General features: G+C 42.5%; 1 protein-coding gene across 1 annotated transcript; it reads right to left on the reverse strand.

Annotated features, from left to right (window-relative positions):
• LOC106086561 (probable helicase senataxin) lies at positions 1-20,777 on the reverse strand. Its single transcript, XM_013251294.2, has 10 exons — positions 20,473-20,777; positions 14,467-17,672; positions 9,349-9,488; positions 9,169-9,285; positions 8,425-9,083; positions 3,982-4,202; positions 3,771-3,915; positions 3,264-3,694; positions 3,006-3,195; positions 1-381 (listed from the first exon to the last, which is right to left on the reverse strand). The coding sequence occupies exons 1-10, from the start codon at positions 20,668-20,670 to the stop codon at positions 256-258; spliced, it is 5,433 nt and encodes a 1,810-aa protein (XP_013106748.2). The 5' UTR covers positions 20,671-20,777; the 3' UTR covers positions 1-255.
• Between the last annotated feature and the right edge of the window lie 175 nt (positions 20,778-20,952).

The following is a 20,952-nucleotide window of genomic DNA, read 5'->3' on the forward strand; positions in this document are numbered from 1 at the left end:
ATAAAAATAATAATAAAAAAAAACAATATATGAAAAAATCACATCAAATTGATTTGATGTAACAAAGAGGTAACTTATCGTAAAAAATGCTTAAATGCATATGAGAAACTAACTAATCTATCTTAAATAAAAAAAACACTTGCGTTTGAATTGTAGCGGTAGGCATTCGAAGATAAGTAGGCGTGACTTAATATCAGGTAGATGAATACAGTTGAACTGTAGTTCCATGTATGCTTGTATGTACATTGTTTCAATTCATTTTTTAATCCTAATTTTATCGATCACATTCGTATGTATATTATTTATACAATTTGTGGAGATTTCATGGTAAAGATTTCTCTCACGTGCACTTTGGAGAAGGCAACGCCAGGCCGGAACAATCTGCAACGAAAGAAAAAACTTGAAATTAAAAGACTAACAGATGTTAGGCGCTATGTAGACGGGCCGTAGGTTTCGATATGGGGGCTCAATCCAAAGATAGTCTCCTGGCTCTACAGGAGCGTGATTAGTCCAATATTTACTTGCGCCTCAATAGTTTGGTGGACTGCTGTGGAGAAAAAGGGCAACATAAGACCATACAACAGGTTCAAAGAACATATTGTCTTCGCATAGGCGGAGCTATGAGGACCACACCCACTAGGGCACTGGAGACTATTCTAGACATCCGACCCATTGACATACAGATTAAGTATGAGGCAGCCACTGTGGCTATGAGACTTAAGGCGATGGGAGAATGGATTGAGGATGCGAGCAGCTCATACTATTGCGGTATAATCGAGGAACCTGGAAGGAAGGAAAGAGGTTTCCGATCGGATACCAGAGATCCAGCTTGAAGTCGAGTGCGGAGCACTGCTGCCATCGGCACAGTCTTGCATTGACGAAACCCTAGTATTGCCATCTGGAAGATCATGTTACACGGATGGATCAATGCTAGAGGACAGAGTGGGCCTGGAGGTTTACATTGATAACCCAGGGACTGAGATCTGTTTTAGACTGCCTGACCATAATTCGGGCCTGCAGGCGGAGATTTGGGAGATTACGGAATGCGTGATGTTGTGTGGTGCTAACGCGAGGACGTCGAGTGTGAACATTTCTACCGACAGTAAACTGGCCATAAGGGCAATTAACAACCAGAACGGTAAGCTCACGAACAGTCTTGCAGTCTAAGAAGAAGATTAACGCCTTCTCTGAGGATGGCAAAATCCGCATCGTTTGGGTGCCGGGTCATAACGGAGTAAAAGGAAATGAAAGGGCAGACGATTTGGCAGTAAAGGCCAGAGAAATCTTTCGGGTCAACGCAGTCGGAGTTAAGGGAGTGGAGTAAAGGAGGCGACGAATGCGCATGCTACATTGTGGAACAGCGAAACGGTCGGTAGGGCGGCGAAAATCCTATGGAGGGATCCAGATCGTGAGAAGACGAGGCTATGACTGAAAGGAAGCAAGAAGGAGGTCAGTATAGCTATTGGTATCATAACGGGACATATAGGACTACGAGCTCACTTATGTAAAATCGGTGCGGCAAGTGATAGCATGTATCGGGCATGCGGGGAAGATGATGAGACGTTGGAGCATTTCCTTTGTCATTGCCCGGCTTTATCGTCTAACAGATATCGGCACTTAGGTGGAGACACAATACCAGACATGAACCAACTTAGGGGAGTGGTATTGAAAACAATTGGGGATTTTGTAAGTAACACGGAATTCCTAACTTAAAATTTTCTTTTTAGAGGTTATTTTATAGTTTTTAGAGCGCACAACAAGCCGATTACTGGCCTAGGTGTATGTCCATAGTGGCATGGGCCGGATTAATATCTGTACCCTCTATTCAACCTAAACTAGTGGAATATTGAGGCCTTGCCTACTGGCAGGCCTTTGGAGTATTTGCGAGTCGTAGGCACGCTGGACAAAATTGTATGGGAAAACAAGTAAAAGTGTGCTAAGTTCGACCGGGCCGGATCTTATATACCCTCCACCATGGATCGCATTTGGCGAGTTTTTTGCCCGGTATTAGGCAAACAAAGGATAATGGATAATAATTGTTATGTTATCGCAGCTATATCAAGTTATGGTCCAATTCGGGCCATAAATTAATTGTATGTTGGAGACCATAGTAGAAGTCATTGTGTAAAATGTCATCCAATTCGGATAAGAATTGCGCCCTTTAGGGGGCTCAAGAAGTAAAATCGTGTGATCAGTTTATAGGGTAGCTGTATCAGGCCAAAGACTGATTCAGACCACACGTATGGGGAAGGTCATGGGAGAAGCCTTTGTACAAAATTTCAGTAAAATCTGATAAGAATTGCGCCCTCGTGAGGCTTAAGAAGTATAATCGGAAGCTATATCAGATTATGAACCGATTTAGACCACACTTGGCATAGTTGTTGCGAGACGAAATAAAACACTTTACATACAATTTCAGCCAAATCGGATAATAATTGCGCCCTCTAGAGGCCCAAGAAGTCAAGATCGGAGATCGGATTATATGGCAGCTTTATCAGGTTATGGACCGCCGATTTGTACCATACTAAGCACAGCGAAATCGGGTAAGAATTGCACCGTCTAGTGGGTCAAGAAATCCAGATCCAAGATCGGTTTGCATGGCAGCTACATCAAAACATGGACCGATATGGCCCATTTACAATTCTAAACGACCTACACTAAAAGGAAGTATTTGTGCAAAATTTCAAGCGCGTAGCTTTATACCTTCGAAAGTTAGAGTGCTTTCGACCGACAGACGGACGGACATGGCTGGATCTACTTAAAATGTCATGACAATCAAGAATATATACACTTTATGGGGTCTTTGACGAATATTTCGAGGTGTCACAAACGGAATGACGGAATGGTGGAGGGTATAAAAAAACATTTTTGAAAAATTTTACTAGAAATAATGATTTTCTAGAAATTTCTACATTTATGTGCAAAACCATACAAAACACCTTTTCTTTCTCAATGGATAACGACTTTTTTTCGAGATCTGCGTAAAAAAAGTCTTTTGAACTTACCTCTAAATTTTTGAAGTTTCCACATAATATCAGACATTTTTTAGGACGCGTCAAAGCCACATTCAGTCGTTGGGGATTGGCAAGAAAGCCTACACCGCTGGTGCGGGCATTCGATATAACGATGACATCTTTTTCCAAGCCCTGATATGATTCTATAGTGTTTACCATAATGTTGGTAAGGCCCAGAGATCTAAGAATGGAGATTGAGAGTGAAGTTCAATAGCTGCCTAATAATAAAAAAGCCCCACACAAACTTACCTTATAGCATGTTCCAATGTGGCTCTGTGTTGAGCATATGGTGTTATAACACCATAACTATTATATTTGTTTGGAATAAATCCATCCAGTGCCTTGAGAAGTTTGGCCACAAACTCAGCCTCTAGATTGTTGGTAATTTTACCATTATGACAAGCTTCGTTTTGGGTATAGGCTAAATTCAGCACTGAGAAAGGCACCAGAGGTGATTTGAATTCCAGAGTGATTCTGCCATGGATGAGCTCATTCCTATAGAAATACTGATTGGGCCATTTGCAAATTTCCGGATGCATACGATATTGTGTTTGTAGTCCTGAGATAATATAGTTTGGAGTTATGGTACCAACGCTATTGTGGGCGCTGCTGGGCAAGGTGTCCAAACAGTTTTGTATTCTAGTGAACATAGATTTGCCCAAGCCCAGCTCATTGGCTTTCTGCAAAAAAAAGAGGGTTGGGAAAACGCACAATTTTACCACGATTTTTTTGAATGAAAATATGCTTCCTTCTCACCTTTGACAATATGGTGGCTGGCAACTGTTGAGTATCACCCACCAACACCAAGGAATTAATACCAAATTTCAAGGGCAACAAAGTCCATGGTTCTGTACACTGTGTGGCCTCGTCTATTATGCAGATATCAAAGTAATTAACAAATCTGTTCAGAAGAAAATTTTAGAAATTGTCTCTCTTAATACATGTATGGAAGACATGGAATACTTACTGCGATAGCTTGACACAACTGGACAGTGTGGCACAAACAATATTGGCATTGCTTAGAAACCAAGTTGCAATGCTGCGTTCGTCTTCGGGTCGGGTGAATTGATTCGATATATTACGCATCAATTGCAATTGGCGTTGCTTCTCCAGCAGCATATCTTCTTCGACGGTGCCCTTGATGTTGCGTTTTGACAAATCAGCGATTTGGGCCTCCAATTGCAGCATCTGAAATATCAATGGGTTGGCCAAAAGGAAACAAAATTATGAAAATTGCGAAATTGGGCAAGATCTAGATCAAGATATCCAGCTTAGAGTCTCAATGAGAAGCCTCAATATGTATTGAGAGCCTCTGGTACTCGATATGATGCGGCAAGTTATTGGCGCTTGTAAATAACAAACTACCATCCAAATTACGATCCCCGGCACGGGATAGCTGTGAGCACCACACAGGCTGGAACATTGAGGTCTGATCTGTGTGGTGTTCATTGCTGTCACGAGAAGCTTAGCTGGGAGCTATCGGCAGCATCCATAGGTTGCGGATAATGGAATGCTCCATACGGAGTAGCTGCAACGACAGTCGCTGACAATCAGCGGTAGCTGTGGTCTATTGTTAAGTCACTCTCGAACCCCGGTAGACGGGATGACAGGACCTCAGTAACTTTTGGCGAGATAACCGTGACTGATCCGAAGAGATGCGCCAGGTTGTTCAACCGTCAATTTATTGTGCATCCCGAGAGTGACAGGGCAAGGAGGAGAGCCATTCGCCGTATTTGTGGTCTCGGAGTCGATGAACAGCCATCGCAATTTACAGTAGGCGAAATCTCTACCACGGAATCTCTACATTGATGTTGAAGAATCTGGATTCACCTGAAGTTGAGTACCTTACTACTATTCTCAACCTGTTTTTGAACACTCTTATAGTTCCCGATGTCTGAAAAACGGGCAGAGTGATCCCGCTACTGAAGCCTGGAAAGGACCGGAGTTTGGGCCAGTCGTACAGACCGATCTCTCTTCTCTCACCATTGGCAAAGACGCTTGAGGCATTACTCCTCCCGAGCCTCGTAGGAGAATTTCCATTCACCGAGCATCAACATGGATTTCGAAGACTTCATAGCACAACAACAACTTTGCATGCCATCACCACACACATTTTCCCTGACTTCAATCAGCCCAGGCCATGTGATAGAACGGTCCTCGTGGCGCTGGACCTATCGAAGGCATTCGACACGGTCAGCCATGGCAAATTATTTGAGGACATCGCCAACACGTCCCTCCAGCCAGACCTGAAACGCTGGGTCGCGAATTATCTGTGTGGTCGCCAGTCATTTGTGGAATGAAGGGATAAGAAGTCGAAGCACCGTAGAGTGAAACAGGGAGTTCCCCAAAGCGGGGTGATATGTCCGACCTCTGAACTGCGACGGGCTGTCTCCTCAGTTCTCATGTGGACCGCCTCCATCAGGAGACAAAGATCCTATCAGTGCAAAGACATAACAACTTGCTGTATAAGCAATACCTTTTGGGCTGTTATCGCAGAGACCATCCAAATCATCATCTTGTGGATAGATATCCACCGCCCAGAAGCCTTAAGGTAGATCTACATGATCTAGAGCGTGGGGTTCAGCGCTACAAGAGAGAATCTCTAGATCAAGCGGCATATCAAGCAGGTCTAGACAACATTCATGTAGACACGGTGGCAAATGCGGTAAATGGCTACCGGGTAAATGTGATCCCTGGAGAACGACCGCCTCCCATTGCACCTGAAGAAATTGTACTCCCCCGGCAAACCAGAGTAGTTCTGGCCCAATTACGTTCCGGCAGATGCAGCCGCCTCAACTCCTACAGAGCAAGGATTGATGCCGACGTGCAAGATGTATGTCCTGATTGTAACCAGGGACCGCACGATACACGTCACCTGTTTAACTGCCCGGCCAGGCCCACTCGACTCAGACGCAGATCCCTGTGGATGCACCCCATCTTAGTCGCAGAGTTTCTGACACTCAACAGAATCAAGCAGACGAAAGATAGAACGCAAAAAACTGCGGCGACTTTTGGGCCCCTTAAAATAACCAATGACCACTGCTAGGTTATTTAAATTCTGTTTTAGAATTTCCTGGGTTATCTCTGTGGCCCGGCACCCAGAACAGGTGAATTTTGAACTGTTCAGCCATCTCGTTGAGAGATCTGCGACAGTCAAGGGCGGTTTTTATGTTCAGAAATACGTTCTCCAGACATTTAATGGCTGCCTGGCTGTCTGAGACATTATATCTTAGCCATTCCACCACTTCCTTAATTGCAAGGATCTCTGCTTAATACACACTGCAGTGGTCGAGTAACCTTTTCGATATGACCAGTTCTAGATCTTTAGAGTACATCACAAATTCTCACCTGGTCGTTTAGTTTGGAACTATCCGTATCCGTAGTCTATGTAACTTCTGTTACCAGGGATATCGTAGTTTCAATCGGTTTAAGGATGATCAAACGTTCACTGACCCGGTTGATAAGGTTAGCCTGTTGGCTGATATATTTGCAGGGAACCCTGCCGGATAGCAATAAACCACTCCCCTCAATCGAAAATGTAGCTGGTGTCATGACTTAGAAATTTTTTCGATCTCGTGGAGTTAAAAGGGTCTTGTCTTGCGCAGGTATTCTTCGACGCTTGCTCGTCCATTACGCAACCTTTTTAACCTTGCCTACCGTGCGGGAGTCTTCTCGGCGCGTTGGAAGGTTGCGAAGGTTCAGCCAATACCCAAGAAGGGTGAAGCATACAACCCTGCGAATTATCGGCCAATTGCGATATGCTCCGCTCTCTCCAAGGTTATGGAGAGCATGGTTAATTTTGGAGTCCAATGGCCTTCTTAGCGACCAACAGTATGGGTTCCGCAGAAATCGCTCTACGGGCTACCTCATGGCACTTCTGTCGGAACGTTGGAGTCGCTCAATCCACCAGTTTGGTGAGAGTAAGGTTGTGGCTCTGGTTATCTTCAAGGCATTTAATAGAGTCTGGCACGGTTCACTACTATCAAAGCTTGTGTCGGTAATGGCGTGTCTGGAGGCCACCGTAGCGCAGAGGTTAGCATGTCCGCCTATGAAGCTGAACGCCTGGGTTCGAATCCTGGCGAGACCATCAGAAAAAATTTTCAACGGTGGTTTTCCCCTCCTAATGCTGGCAACATTTGTGAGGTACTATGCCATGTAAAACTTCTCTCGAAAGAGGTGTCGCACTGCGGCACACCGTTCGGACTCGGCTATAAAAAGGAGGCCCCTTATCATTGAGCTTAAAACTTGGATCGGACTGCACTCATTGACATGTGAGAAGTTTGCCCCTGTTCCTTAGTGGAATGTTCATGGGCAAAATGTGCAATTTGCAATGGCTTCGTTCGATTTATTTCGAGCTTTCTCAGAGATCGCACTATACGAGTCGTTTTAAATGGGTTCTCATCCAATGAGCATATATTGATCGTAGGTGTACCCCAGAGCTCTGTTCTTTCTCGTTCTCTTTTTCTTATTCTTATGTTCATCAACGATCTGTTGAGTCAGACATCGAATCCGATCTACTCATTTGCGGATGACATTCGCACTCATTCGACCATAGGTCAAGTCTTCGAGAGATTGAGTACAAGAGGCAGGTTATGGATGATACACTCTGCCAGGATTTGCTGGCCATTTCTGAGTGGGGTTGAATGAATCAAGTAGATTTTAATGCACGGAAGACTCAGTGCTGTTTGTTGTCACACAACCGATTCGCTGACCCATTACGATCACCTTTGTCTATTAACGGTATAGATATTGAGCAATCAGAAGCTCTTGATGTTCTGGGCATGAAAATGCAAAGTAATGTCCGTTGGGCTAAACATGTATTTGAAGTATCGAAAGAAGCATGCAAGTGTTTAGGCTTCCCTACTTCACTCCGTTCGATTTTCTTAACAACTACACCACTTGCATAAGGCCGAAAAAGGAGTACAACTCACATGTATGGGCTGGAGCTTAAAAATCATCCCTAGAGCTACTGGAGCGTGTGTAAAGGAGAGCGATGGCATTGATTGGGGACAGTAGGGTATCCAACCCTGTTGCCCCCCTTGAACATCGTCGCAATGTGGGTTGTTTGGCGCTGTTCTATCGGTACTTTCATGGTGTGTGTTCGTCTGATATTCGTCTTCTTACTCTTGATGTAAGGATGTATGTCAGGGATACTAGACATTCCAGGAACTCACACCCGTTTGTAAACGATTAGCCAGCGGACCGCACAATGCATTATAGAGAGAATTCTTATTTCGCCCGAACCGTTCGTATGTGGAATCGAGTTCCGACTTAAGTTTTTCCCATCCACTATGGACATCTAGAGATTAAAGACAAATGTCAATAAACACTACATCCCTATATTACCCCCCACCTAGGGTGGAGGGTATAAAAAGCAAATATGTGGCTAGTACAACATCAAGCTTCTTACCTGATTTTTTAAATTCTCTTTATTTTCCATGGAAATTTCTGGATTTGTTGCCTTTAGTTTTTTTATTTGCTCCTGCTGTATGATGTGTGGCAGTGTAACTGGATGTAAAAATGGATTGATTTTCTCTTGCAATCCGTAACGTATTAAACGAAAACGTCTCTCCGGTCGCATTCTCATACTGATGTCGAAGAGTTTTTCAGCAATGACATCCACAGCGGCATTACTCTGAGCACATACCAGTATTTTCTTATCCATGCAGCGTACCTCATCGCCATACATGGTTTGAAGGGCTAAATTTGTTATGACACATGATTTGCCAGTGCCGGGAGGTCCTTGTATAAGTGAAACATTGGGTGAAGATTCATCAATAATGCGCGAATACGTATTGAGTAGAACCTGATGTTGGCGTTCGTTCAATTGATTGAAGCCCCTATAGATGACTTTCTTTTTGGCCGGATGGCGACATTGTAACAATTCCACAGGATTGAGTATTTTTTTGAACAGTGGTGTTGCCTCCAGCTGATAGACAGCATTGAAAGCACCAAATTCGACGCGAACATTATCAATGACTGGTCGCACTGTCAACTCATGTATGCCACAAAAGAATTCTTTGGTAATATTTTTGGGTACTATTTCAAAGACCATCGTATTGCAGGAACCTTTTTTGGCAGAGAGACGAAGAGAGAGGGAGAGTTGTGTATATAGTTTTAGTGTACGTGTATACCATGTGGGTGCTAGACTTACCAGCCGCTTTACGTGTCGAGGTCAAGTACGCAAACATATCGGTGTTAATTTGCTTTGATTCCAATATCACCAGATCGTATTTGGCACTATCCATTTCTTTGCGATTCTGATAGTTAACTGCGAAATGGGTGCACAGAAAGCATTACAAATTTCTTCCTTATTTTTATTCAGCCAACTTACATTTCGTTACCAACATAAGCCGATCCAAGTTTGTGGTTACATACTCCAAGTTGACTTTGTATTTTTTAATATGTGATGTCTGATTGTATTGGCGCTCCAGCAGGCTTGCAAACTCCAATTTCATTAAGGGAAACATTATGCTGCAATAAAAGGGAATGAGTATGAAAGGAAAAATCTCTAAATTAGATTTTTTTTAAAGAGTTTTTTCTTTGACGAGTTAAGTTGGCGATAACGAGGCAGTGTGAGCAAACATCTGCAAGGAGATACTTTTTGTAATTCTGCAATGGGAAAAACGATTTCCATATGAGGCCACAAAGCCAGGATTTCTGCTAATGTCAGGGGGTTTCCTGCATTAGACCTCGTTTAGCCTATATTCAGGGGACATCATTTTAAATGAAAATAAACAAAAATAACTCCAGACAGACCAGATCCCGTGCCGTTATCCAGGCACGGGATAGCTGTCAACACCACACAGGCCGGAACATTGATGTCCGATGTGTGTGGTGTTCATTTCTATCACGAGAAGCTGCGAGCTACCGGGCGCGTCCATATTTTGCGGATAGTGGAATGCTCCATATGGAGTAGCTGCAAGGGCAGTCGCGGCCAATCAGCGGTATCGAAAAAGATTTCTAAAGACATGAGGCAACTCAGCCAGGTTTTCTGGCAATGTAAGGGGTTTCCTGCGTTAGACCTCCTTTACCTTATATTCAGGGGACCAAATTTTAAATGAAAAATAACCCCCCAAAAACTACCAGACAGACCAGATCCCATGCCGCTAACCAGGCACGGCATAGCTGTAAGCACCACACATGCCGGAACAATGATGTCCGATCTGTGTGGTGTTCATTGCTATCACGAGAAGCTTAGCGGCGAGCTACCGGGCGCTTCCACAGCTTGCGGATAATGGAATGCTCCATACGGAGTAGCTGGAACGGCAGTCGCGGACAATCAGCGGTATCGAGTGGAGAGTCACAGGGAGAGGTCGGGCGGCACCGAATCTTTCAGCATGCCTATGATGCTCGATATGACAAGACGAGTTATTGGTGCCTTTAAATAACCAATGGCCACCCTGTTCCAACGGCGATCGGTGCTTTGGACCGGAACGAGCTTGCTCACCTACAGAAGCTTGACGAGGATCGCCACCTTCACATGAATATGTGGGGTAAAACAACAACAACCAGACAGAAAATGGGAGTAAAGCACGTAGGTAAAGTCGACACCTACAAATCAGGATTGTGAATGTGCATGGCACCGATATCTATCTCCAAAGAGGAAGCAAGAACTGTGGTATTTTTTATACCCACATTGAACGGAGGTCACTGTAGCATAGGGTTAGCATGTCCACCTATGACGCTGAACGCCTGGGTTCGAACCTTGGCGAGAACATCAGAAAAAATTTTCAACGGCGGTTTGCCGCTACTAACGCTGGGGACGTTTGAGGTACTATACCATGCATAGAAGCCATGGTAAAGCTTCACCCCAAAGGGGTTATAAAAAGGATGTCCCTTTTTATTAAGCTTAAACTTGAATCGGACAGCACTCATTGATATGTGAGAAGTTTGCCCCTGTTCCTTAATGCAATGTTTATGAGCAAATTTGCATTACTAACTATCCAAGAATCCCATGACAGCCGGTTGTATGTACCCGATTGACGCAATAGAGTTCTTCGTCGGCAAGGGCTGCCGCTTCAGTGTATAACACAATGCTACAACAACAACAACCAACAGAAAGCAAGTTAAAGGGTGTTAAGCTCGGCCGGGCCGAATATAAGATTCGGCCCGGCCAAGGATCGCATGTGACAAGTTCTTTGAATGACTTTTTCAAATGTATTCTTATATATCAAGTTATAGACCGATACAGTTCATACTTGTCACGGCTGTTAGAAGTCATAGAAAAAAAACCATCTCCAAAATTTCCGGCAAATTGAGCAACAAGTGCGACCTCAAGAGGCTGCGGAAGTCAAATTGGAATATGGGTTTATGTGGGAGCTATATCAGGGTTTGAATTGATTAAGACCATACTTGGAGCAGTTGAAAGTCATACCAAAGCAACACGTGCAAAATTTCAGCCAAATCAGATATGGGTCAAATCGGTTTATAATCTGATATAGCTGCCTTATAAACAGATCTGGGGACTTGATTTCTTAAGCCTTTAGATGGCGCTTTTCCTATCCGATATGGCTGAAATTTTGCATGACGTATTTTATTCTTCCAAACCGGACCACAGTTGTTGAAAGAACTGTGTCAAATAAGGTTCAAATCGGTTCATAACCTGATATAGCTACCACATGAACCGATCTGGGATCTTGACTTCTTGAGCCTCTAGAGGGCGCAAATATTATCCGATTTGGTTGAAAATTTGCGTGAGGTATTTTGTTATGATTTCCAACAACTGTGCTAAGTATGGGTCAAATCGGTTCATAACCTGATATAGCTGCCATATAAACAGATCTGGGGACTTGACTTCTTAAGCCTCTAGAGGGGGCAATTCTTACCCGATTGAAATCAAATTTTGCACGACGTGTTTCGCTATGACTTCCAACAACTGTGCTGAGTATGGTTTAAATCGGTCAATAACCTGATATAGCTGCCATATAAACCGATCATGAATCTTGACTTCTTGAGCCTCTAGAGGGAGCAATTCATATCCGATTGGAATGAAATTTTGCACGACGTGTTTTGCTATGATATCCAATAACTGCGCCAAGTATGGATCAAATCGGTTCATAACCTGATATAGCTGCCATATAAACAGATCTGGGGACTTGACTTCTTAAGCCTCTAGAGGGCGCTATTCCTATCCGATATGGCTGAAATTTTGCATGACGTATTTTATTCTTACTTTCAACAACTGTCTCAAATAAGGTTCAAATCGGTTCATAACCTGATATAGCTACCATATAAACCGATCGGGGATCTTGACTTCTTGAGCCTCTAGAGGGGGCAAATATTATCCGATTTGCCTGAAATTTTGTAGGCAAGACCATTACCGTTGAAATTTTGCGTGAGGTATTTTGTTATGATTTCCAACAACTGTGCTAAGTATGGGTCAAATCGGTTCATAACCTGATATAGCTGCCATATAAACAGATCTGGGGACTTGACTTCTTAAGCCTCTAGAGGGCGCAATTCTTACCCGATTGAAATCAAATTTTGCACGACGTGTTTCGCTATGACTTCCAACAACTGTGCTGAGTATGGTTTAAATCGGTCAATAACCTGATATAGCTGCCATATAAACCGATCATGAATCTTGACTTCTTGAGCCTCTAGAGGGCGCAATTCCTATCCGATTGGAATGAAATTTTTCACGACGTGTCTTGTTATGATATCCAATAACTGCGCCAAGTATGGATCAAATCGGTTCATAACCTGATATAGCTGCCATATAAACAGATCGGGGGACTTGACTTCTTAAGCCTCTAGAGGGCGCTATTCCTATACGATATGGCTGAAATTTTGCATGACGTATTTTATTCTTACTTTCAACAACTGTGTCAAATAAGGTTCAAATCGGTTCATAACCTTATATAGCTACCATATAAACCGATCTGGGATCTTGACTTCTTGAGCCTCTAGAGGTCGGAACATGTAAGTGTGCCAATACTTTTGCACACTTACATGTTCCGCCTGGGTCCAAGTACCCAGGAAGTTGCCCTAACCCCAAAACTTCTAAAACCAGACAAATTGAACGTCCATATCAATATGGGGCTCAAATTAAAGGTATTCGGGAGTAGATTGCAAATCTGGCATGCAAAATCAGATCGAAGTGCTGGGGGTTACCCCACCCCCAAAAACGTTCCAAATGGGCATATGACCCATCACGACTATATCAGACTAGGTTTGTTTGTTTGTTCCGTAGAATCAAAAACGGCTGAACCGATTTTCCTAAAATTTTTATAGATTATGTAGGTTTTTGTGGAAGGCAACATAGGTTATATAGTTTTTAGAAATCGGATGATGGCGGACCCTCCCTCTTACCCCAAAAACGCCACCCAAAACCAAAAGTAGACTGATAGGCACAATATGGGTATCAAATGAAAGGTATTGGAGACTAGAAAACGAATATCGTATTAAATTTTGGGACCAAGTACCAAGCGGGACGCCCCAAACAAACTACACTAAACAGATATATTCGATATTTGTAGGGGTCGGGTGCCGCCCAAAACCCGCCAAATCAATATATAGACCAATCACGACAATATAGAGTCATTTGTTTGGGGAGCCGCCCCACCCAAAATACCTTCCTATTGTATAAAAGCTATTTGGGTGGGAAATTGATATTAATTTTCCGAAAAAATACCCTGGGGTCCACCCCACCTTTAAACACAACTTATTTACCGATCATGCTATTATGGGGCTCATATGAAATGTTTTTGAAAGTAGAGCACGAATATTATATTAACTTTAATGGCAAAGTGACCACCCTGAAATACTCCCTAAACACGGCATTATTTACCAATACGGTAATATAGGACTCAAAAGAAAGGCACTTCTCACACATCAATGAGTGCTCTCCGATTCAAGTTGAGTTTATCAATGATAAGGGACCTTTTTATAGCCGAGTCCGAACGACGTGCCGCAGTGCGACACCTCTTAGGGGAAAATTATTTACATGACCATGCATGGCATGGTGCCTCGACAATGTCACCACCATTAAGAGGGGATATACACCGCTTTAAATTTTGTCCGATGTTTGTCGCCAGGATTTGAACGCAGGCGTGCCGACATAGGCACGAATTCGATATCTACATACAGGGCGCAGTGTCCCCACCCTAACTAGACAATAGAGAGATAAAGAAGGCTCAGCGGAGCGGGCCCGGTTCGACTAGTTTCTCTATAAAATTAAAATTTCCACATAATTTTCTAGGAAATGAAAATTCGACGAAATTTTTTAAGATTTTTTTCCAAAATTAAAACTTTGTCTTCTGTGAAAATCAAATTTCGTAAAAATTTTTTATAATTTTTTTTTTTTTTTTTTTGAGGAAATTTTCTGTGAAAGCAAACTTTGTCACCACTTTCCATAAAAATACAAAATTGAGTTTGAAAATAAAATTTCGAAAAAATGTTTTATGAAAATTTAATTTTGATGAAATTATAGAAAACAAATCACACCTACCTTTTGTAATGTTCGAATGAACTAAAGTGCGTTGGCATCGGATAGACAATATCACCAGCAGCATCCACAGCGGCGTTTCGTTTCACCAACCATTCATCGCTCCAGCACAGGATTTGTGTTATAATCTTGTCGGTGTTATCAATAATGGGATATGTACGCCTTATCATATGGCGACGATCTTTGTGGGTGGTCAGGGGGAGGATATCTTTTCCAGCTACTTTTCTTGCACCATAGACACGTTCAATGTAATGTATAATGGGTGTATCATTGAAACGTACAGTCTTCTTTTTGCTATGTCCCCTTACGGGCGATGAGAGTATGGAAGGAGGATTCTCTATGGGTTTGTTGCAACGTTTATTACACATGGTATTCAATTTGTTTTTATTCCTTTCCGATTCGGTGATATTTCTTTCCATGGAGGCAAATGTGATTTTGTTGGTAGTACGGAGAGCACGAGCGGCTACAGCTTCTTTACAAACCGCACTGGGGCCATCCGCATGCAGCATTGTTGTACGCTTATTTGGTTGATTTGTACATTTTGTTTCCGTCTTCTTGAACAAAATCTGATCAGCTTTGGATATTTCCTGAGAGAATGTTGTTAGGCCGCCATCCAAGCTGGCACCTCGTTTAAGGGGTTCTCTCTTTTTGATTTCGTCTATGCTGTTGGAACGTTTCAAGCCCTCCTTTATGGTTTCATCGCATTTATGATTAGCTATGACTTTGGGAATTTTAAAAGCTGTCGTTTCATGTATTTTGGCTTTTGTTGCAGTAACTGGCACTGGTGCCTTTGGCTGATTTTCGGTTAGGAAGGCTCCCCTATTATTTACGGTCACCTTTACTTTGGCCTTTTTGGCATTTGTTTCTCCACTTGAGGAGGAGGAACTTTTTCGTTTCAAACTATCCTTTGAGGATGAGATAGGTTTTTCAGCCAGCTGTTTCAATTTGTCCTTGCGACATTCCTTCATGACTTTCATGCGCTCCTTATCACGTTTCTTGCCTATGCTTGGTTTTTCTGTCCATTTTCTTTTCAGGGATTTGTGAGTTTCCTCCGCCCAAATTTGTTCCCTTATGTTATGGAGTTTCTTGGTTAGAAGAGGTACATTTTTGTGTTTGGTTGTGCTAGGTGAACTGGGCTCGGCGGACACTCCTCTTAGTTTACCCTTGTGCTTGGGCAATGAGGGGGGACTTATGATTTGAGGTATAGTCCTTATGGCGGGTGGTTTTTCGGCATCCACTGCTTTTAATGGTGTAGGTGTGACATTATTTGTCTCTGGCTGTTGCTCTGCTGGGCGGTGAGGCTTTTGTGGTTCACGGTTGTCATTTTCAAATTCATCTTCAGATGATGACAGCACTGGCTTACATTTTGTAAAACTTTTAAGTCTGGGCCTTATTAGCGGTGATTCTGCATCTAGTTTTGTGGCAACTAGCTCAGGACTTTTTTCTCTTTCATCCATAGTTCTAACAGTGCTGTCTGTCTGTTGCTGCTCTGACTTCAGGCTTTCATTCTCTTGCTTGTCCAAAACTCTTTTTGCCTCCACCTCTGGGATAATTTTGGAGCCTTCTTTTTCTTTGTCTTCTTCCTTTTGCCCTTGCTCGTTTTCCTCATTTATGCTATTGTACAAGTCTGTAATAGCATCGATGTCATCTTCTAGGCGTCCAATATCTTCCAGAACATCGTCCTCACCGTCATCTTCGTCATCAGTAATATTGGTGTCCAAATCATATATCTGCGACATATTGTTATAGCTTTGTGAGAAGATTTTACTCGACCAGTCAGACACTTTGGTTTCCAGCTCCTTGTCATAGTCCTCCTCATCGCTTATCACCCAGCTGGTGTTATCAAGCTCACTTAACAATGAGGAGTTTTTCTCCCAATCGGGTTCCTGTTTTATTTGAATGGGAAGCTCGGCCGCATCATTATCGGGGTGGGCTGCATCATTGCTGTCGTCATCCAAGTCTTTTTTAAAATCATCTTGCAGCTCGGCCTTCATGTCGTTAAGCAGAACTTGTGAAAACATAAATTCATCCTCATCTTCCGAATGGGGTTCATAGGAAGTGTAATCATCCAGGTCAATGTTGTCGTTGGCTATGGATTGTTCTTTGCTTTTTGTTTCGTTTAGGTGATTTTTAAGTACCTCTAAAGCTTTGGAAGTATCTTCGATAGAATCGTTTAAAGACGTATTGAAAATGTTGGGACTTTTTGCTATTTCAGTAGTAGGAACAGCTGCCTTTTTATCAGCATGCTTCTGAGGTGAATTTGGTATGAAAATACCCAATTCCTCTTCCTCCTCCTCTTCTTCATCACTAAGCAGAGTTATAAATTCACCATGGGCCAAGAGATTGGTCGCACTCGATGTAGGCAGTAGCAATGGTTTTCCACTGAGATCATTATACACCAGGGGATTGATTTCCTTAAGTTTGTCCTTCTCATCATCGTCAAGATCACCAAAAATGTCCTTCACATCAGCCGATACGGAGCGTATGAGCTCTTGCTTTATCTCTGAGATAATAGGTATATGAATACTTTGCTCCTTGTCCTTTTCCAATCTTGATGGCGGTTTGTTCTCAGAGATAGTCTGGTTAGCTCTATCAATTGGTAAAGCATTTTCATTGAGTTGCTTATCCTTGAATGTCTCATTACTATGTTTGCTTGTTCCAGCCAGTGTTAATTCTGTCACCAAGTTGACATTTGGTATTTCTTTATTTTTGTCAATTGGCTTATTTTTCTGTCCTATAGCTTTGGGCTGCTCTTTTTCACATGGTATCTTCTCCTTCTTAATGACTATCTGGGGCAATTCCAAGGAATTTGGATTGAGATTTTGCTGTTTTTCATTTGCATTCGGTTCGTTCCCCTTGTTTTCCTCTTGTTTTTTAACCTTAAAATTCAATCCATCAATCTCGTCTTCGTCATCGCTTATTATTAAAATGGGTTGCTCTATGTTTGGTTTAGCTGAAGCACTAGGAGCCGCTCTACTTGTGCTAGGTATATTATCGCTCTCTCTCTTTACAGCTCGTTGAGCTGTATTGGCATTATTCTTTGCTCTAGTAATTGGCATATATTTTAAATTGTATATGGGCAGGGTCAGTTCGTCCTCTTCTTCGTTGCAATTTGTCGATACACCAATGCCAATGGTGTCCTCAGAACTCAGAGTAATTGTGGAACTTTTGTGTAAAACGTTATTAACGAAAACGCCATTGACTGAATTCTGCATAGGAGAAAAAAAAAGAATTTAAAGTGAAATTATTTTAAGAAAGATGCAGGAGAAGTACAGAAACTTAAATCGACTTAGGCATTATGGGCCTTATGGCCAGTTTTAGAGGCAAAAAGTAATTTTTAAACGTAATAGTCTACAAAAAATAACAACGGTATTTTTTTGTTATGACCTTGGGAAAGCTGCAAAACAAAGAATTGGATCAAGAAGGTATCCGATCGGAAACCTTTTCCCTTCTTCCAGGTTTCCTATCGTCGCCTCGATTATACCGCGATGGTATGAGCTGCTGCCATCCGCAATCCCTTCTCCCATCCTCAATCCCTTCTCCCTTAAGTCTCATAGTCGCAGTGGTTGCCTCACACTTAATCTGTATGGCAATGGGTCGGATATCTAGAATAGTCTCCAGTGCCCTAGTGAGCGTGGTACTCATCGCTCCATCTATGTCAAGACAACATGATCTATGAACCTGCTGCATGGTCCTTATATTGTACTTTTTCTCCATAGCAGTCCACCAAACTAATGAGGCGTAAGTAAGTATTGGTCTAATCACGCTCTTGTATAGCCAGTGGACTATCTTTGTATTCAGGCCCCATTTCGAGCCTGCGGCCCGTCTACATAGTGCCCAACATCTGTGAGCCTTCTCAGTACGCTCCCGAATGTGACACTTCCAATTCAGTTTCCTGTCCAAGATCACCCCTAAATATTTGACCTTGTCAGATATCGTAATCGTCTTACTGAGGAAACGTGGTGCGTTAAATTGGACCACCTCCGTCTTCCTCGTGAACAGGCATATTTCTTCTCTGGGTTAACATTGAGACCCTTTCGGCTCTTCTGCATAGCTCGTTCGGATCCTTGCCCCTTAGAAGTATTATAACACAAGGTCTGAGTTGCTGCTCTTCGAACTATGTGCAAGGGGTTACTTCCTTGTTGAGAGAGCTCTGAGATGGAGTCCTAGTAATCGTTATATCATGATAAGTGTGGGCAGTCAAGCGACGCTGAATACTCTAGTTTCTGGCTATGTGAGGTCGAGGCTGTTCAGAAAAAGAATATTCGAACATTGAATACTATTAGGTTTCGCTGGTTGGTGGTCCATCAAGCGGTGACTAGGAATGAAGCTAATGACAAGCTAGTCCGATAAGAAGTCAGTGAAAATGTTTCTTTGTAGCTTATACGATTTCAACGATGACGGTAAAAATGGGCTTGGACGATGCTGTAGGTTGCAGGCTGACCCTATAGACCTATAGGTAAGTTTTTGACAGAACTGGCGACAATTCACCTGGAGCGCTGTTGGCAGGAATCCTGACTGGTCATTCAAAGGTCAGATCGTTGATGAAGCGGCGTACATAGGGAGAGTCGGTTTTCGTTCCAACAGCGGTCGAGTCTATGTAACGGTTTGACTTTCCTATGGCTGTAACTACAACAGGCTCAATGGTTCAGTGTTTCCCGACCAATCGTTTAAGGAACCCATCAGGGAAAAACTAACTTCTCACAATATCAATTGAATGCTGCCCGATTTAAATTTAACCTCAATGACAAGGGACTATATGTCCTATATGTGCTATATGTCAAGTCTGAAAGGCGGTTCACTGAAAAGTAACACCTATTTATCAAGTCTGAACGGCGTGTCACTGAATAGTGACACCTCTTTGTTGAGAAGCATCGCTGATAAAAATGTTATGGCTTCGCCGGCCGGATTTGAACCCAGGCGGGCATGCTAACCTATGCACCACGGCGGCTCCTACTACAACAGGTGGACAACTGCATTATTTGATGATGAGAAGAAGTTGGAGACCGTTGAGAAACTTTTGTATAAAAGGGAGAGGCGGAGTTTCTGCCCGTGATAACGAGAAAAGCTTGAGACAGTTCAGCAACTCTTAAGATACTGCTTTCCAATTGTCGCACTGCGACACGCCCTTCGAACTCGGCTTAAACTTAAATCGGACAGCACTCATTGACATGTGAAAAGTTTGCCGCTACTCCTTAATGGAATGTTCATGGGCACATTTTTATTTGCAGTTTCTGAGTTTTAGAAAAATTCGACGTCAGAAAGCTGCAGACAACCCCAAATGAAGCTAATTCACTCCATATTCTGTACCTTGCCAGATCAGGATAATAGGAAAGTTAATGTGTTGTTTCTGATATGTAATCATGTAATCTACCAAATCATTTCGCTGTTGAATCCCTATTCAAGTCAGGCATATGGAATCTCGATTTGTTTATTTACTGTATCACGAAGAGCTACACACTGTCTCCAAACGTGCAAATATTCTCATTTAATGCTGTATGATGGTAGCTTCCATTTACCCTCCCTACCATCATAACACAAGGGGAGTCCTGTTGTTGTTGTAGCAAATTGTTGTTTTCTATCTTTCGTCTGCTTGATTCTGTAGAGTCTTAAGATCCAGGAACTCAGCGACTAAGATGGGGTGCGTCCACAGCGATCTAGGTCTGAGTCGAGTGGGTTTGGCACGTTCCGGGATCGATCTATGGTCACTTTTGGCAAAAGGACTGGACTCTCCACAAATCTGGGGCTGCAAAAACATTGATGTTTGTGGTTTTGATGTTTGACATTGATTTGAAGTTGCTAAGGACATTGCGCGAAAATGACGGATCAGAAACGTTGAGAACCAAGTTGATGCATGAAGTTTTTTCTAAGCCATTTAAGGAGGCTCGTAACGACCTAGACACTTCACAATTCCTTTGATTACGCTTTAGCTATTGAAGTTCCGCCAGACTATAATTGTCTATTGTTTTGGTCTATAAGATGATTTTTAATTTTTATTTAATAACATACCAGATCCTTTATCGTCACCGACTGATCATCCAGAGAAACTTCTATTTCGGCATGGTGTCGCGACACATAATGCGAGTCCAATATACGTATTAGAGAGGATGAATGGCGACCCACAGAACTAACTCCCACTCGCAAGCGATGGCATTCTCCAATGGATTGCCTCTGCAATACCCATGAGGAATATCTTTGGCAACTCATATTTAACTTAGTAATAAGAAATAAACATTTTCGAAAATATTAAATGTTGAACGCGCTTCTTGTTTATCTCCCAAATTTTGGTTTGTTTTTCTTTTGCTTTTCCACTTCCTCAATCCACAGTCTTCTTTAATAATGCAATTTTACAATTGGGTGTTGCCACATTGATTGGATTTTATAAAGGGACGTACACACATATGAAAAAATGCATATAAAGGAATTCACAGTATGTAGGATTTAAGAATAAAATATTTAGTGAATCCTGCACCATGGGATAGAAGTTAA

The sequence above is a fragment of the Stomoxys calcitrans genome, chromosome 1, assembly GCF_963082655.1.
Source record: "Stomoxys calcitrans chromosome 1, idStoCalc2.1, whole genome shotgun sequence".
In the NCBI taxonomy this organism is placed as follows: Eukaryota; Metazoa; Arthropoda; class Insecta; order Diptera; family Muscidae; genus Stomoxys; species Stomoxys calcitrans.

Coding starts and splice junctions, on each gene's coding strand:
- LOC106086561 (XM_013251294.2), bottom strand. CDS start 20,670: ATGAGTTGCCAAAGATATTCCTCATGGGTATTGCAGAGGCAATCCATT. Junction 9,084..9,168: donor CTCGACACGTAAAGCGGCTG/GTAAGTCTAGCA, acceptor CTGCCAAAAAAG/GTTCCTGCAATACGATGGTC. Junction 3,916..3,981: donor AGTTGTGTCAAGCTATCGCA/GTAAGTATTCCA, acceptor TCTTCTGAACAG/ATTTGTTAATTACTTTGATA.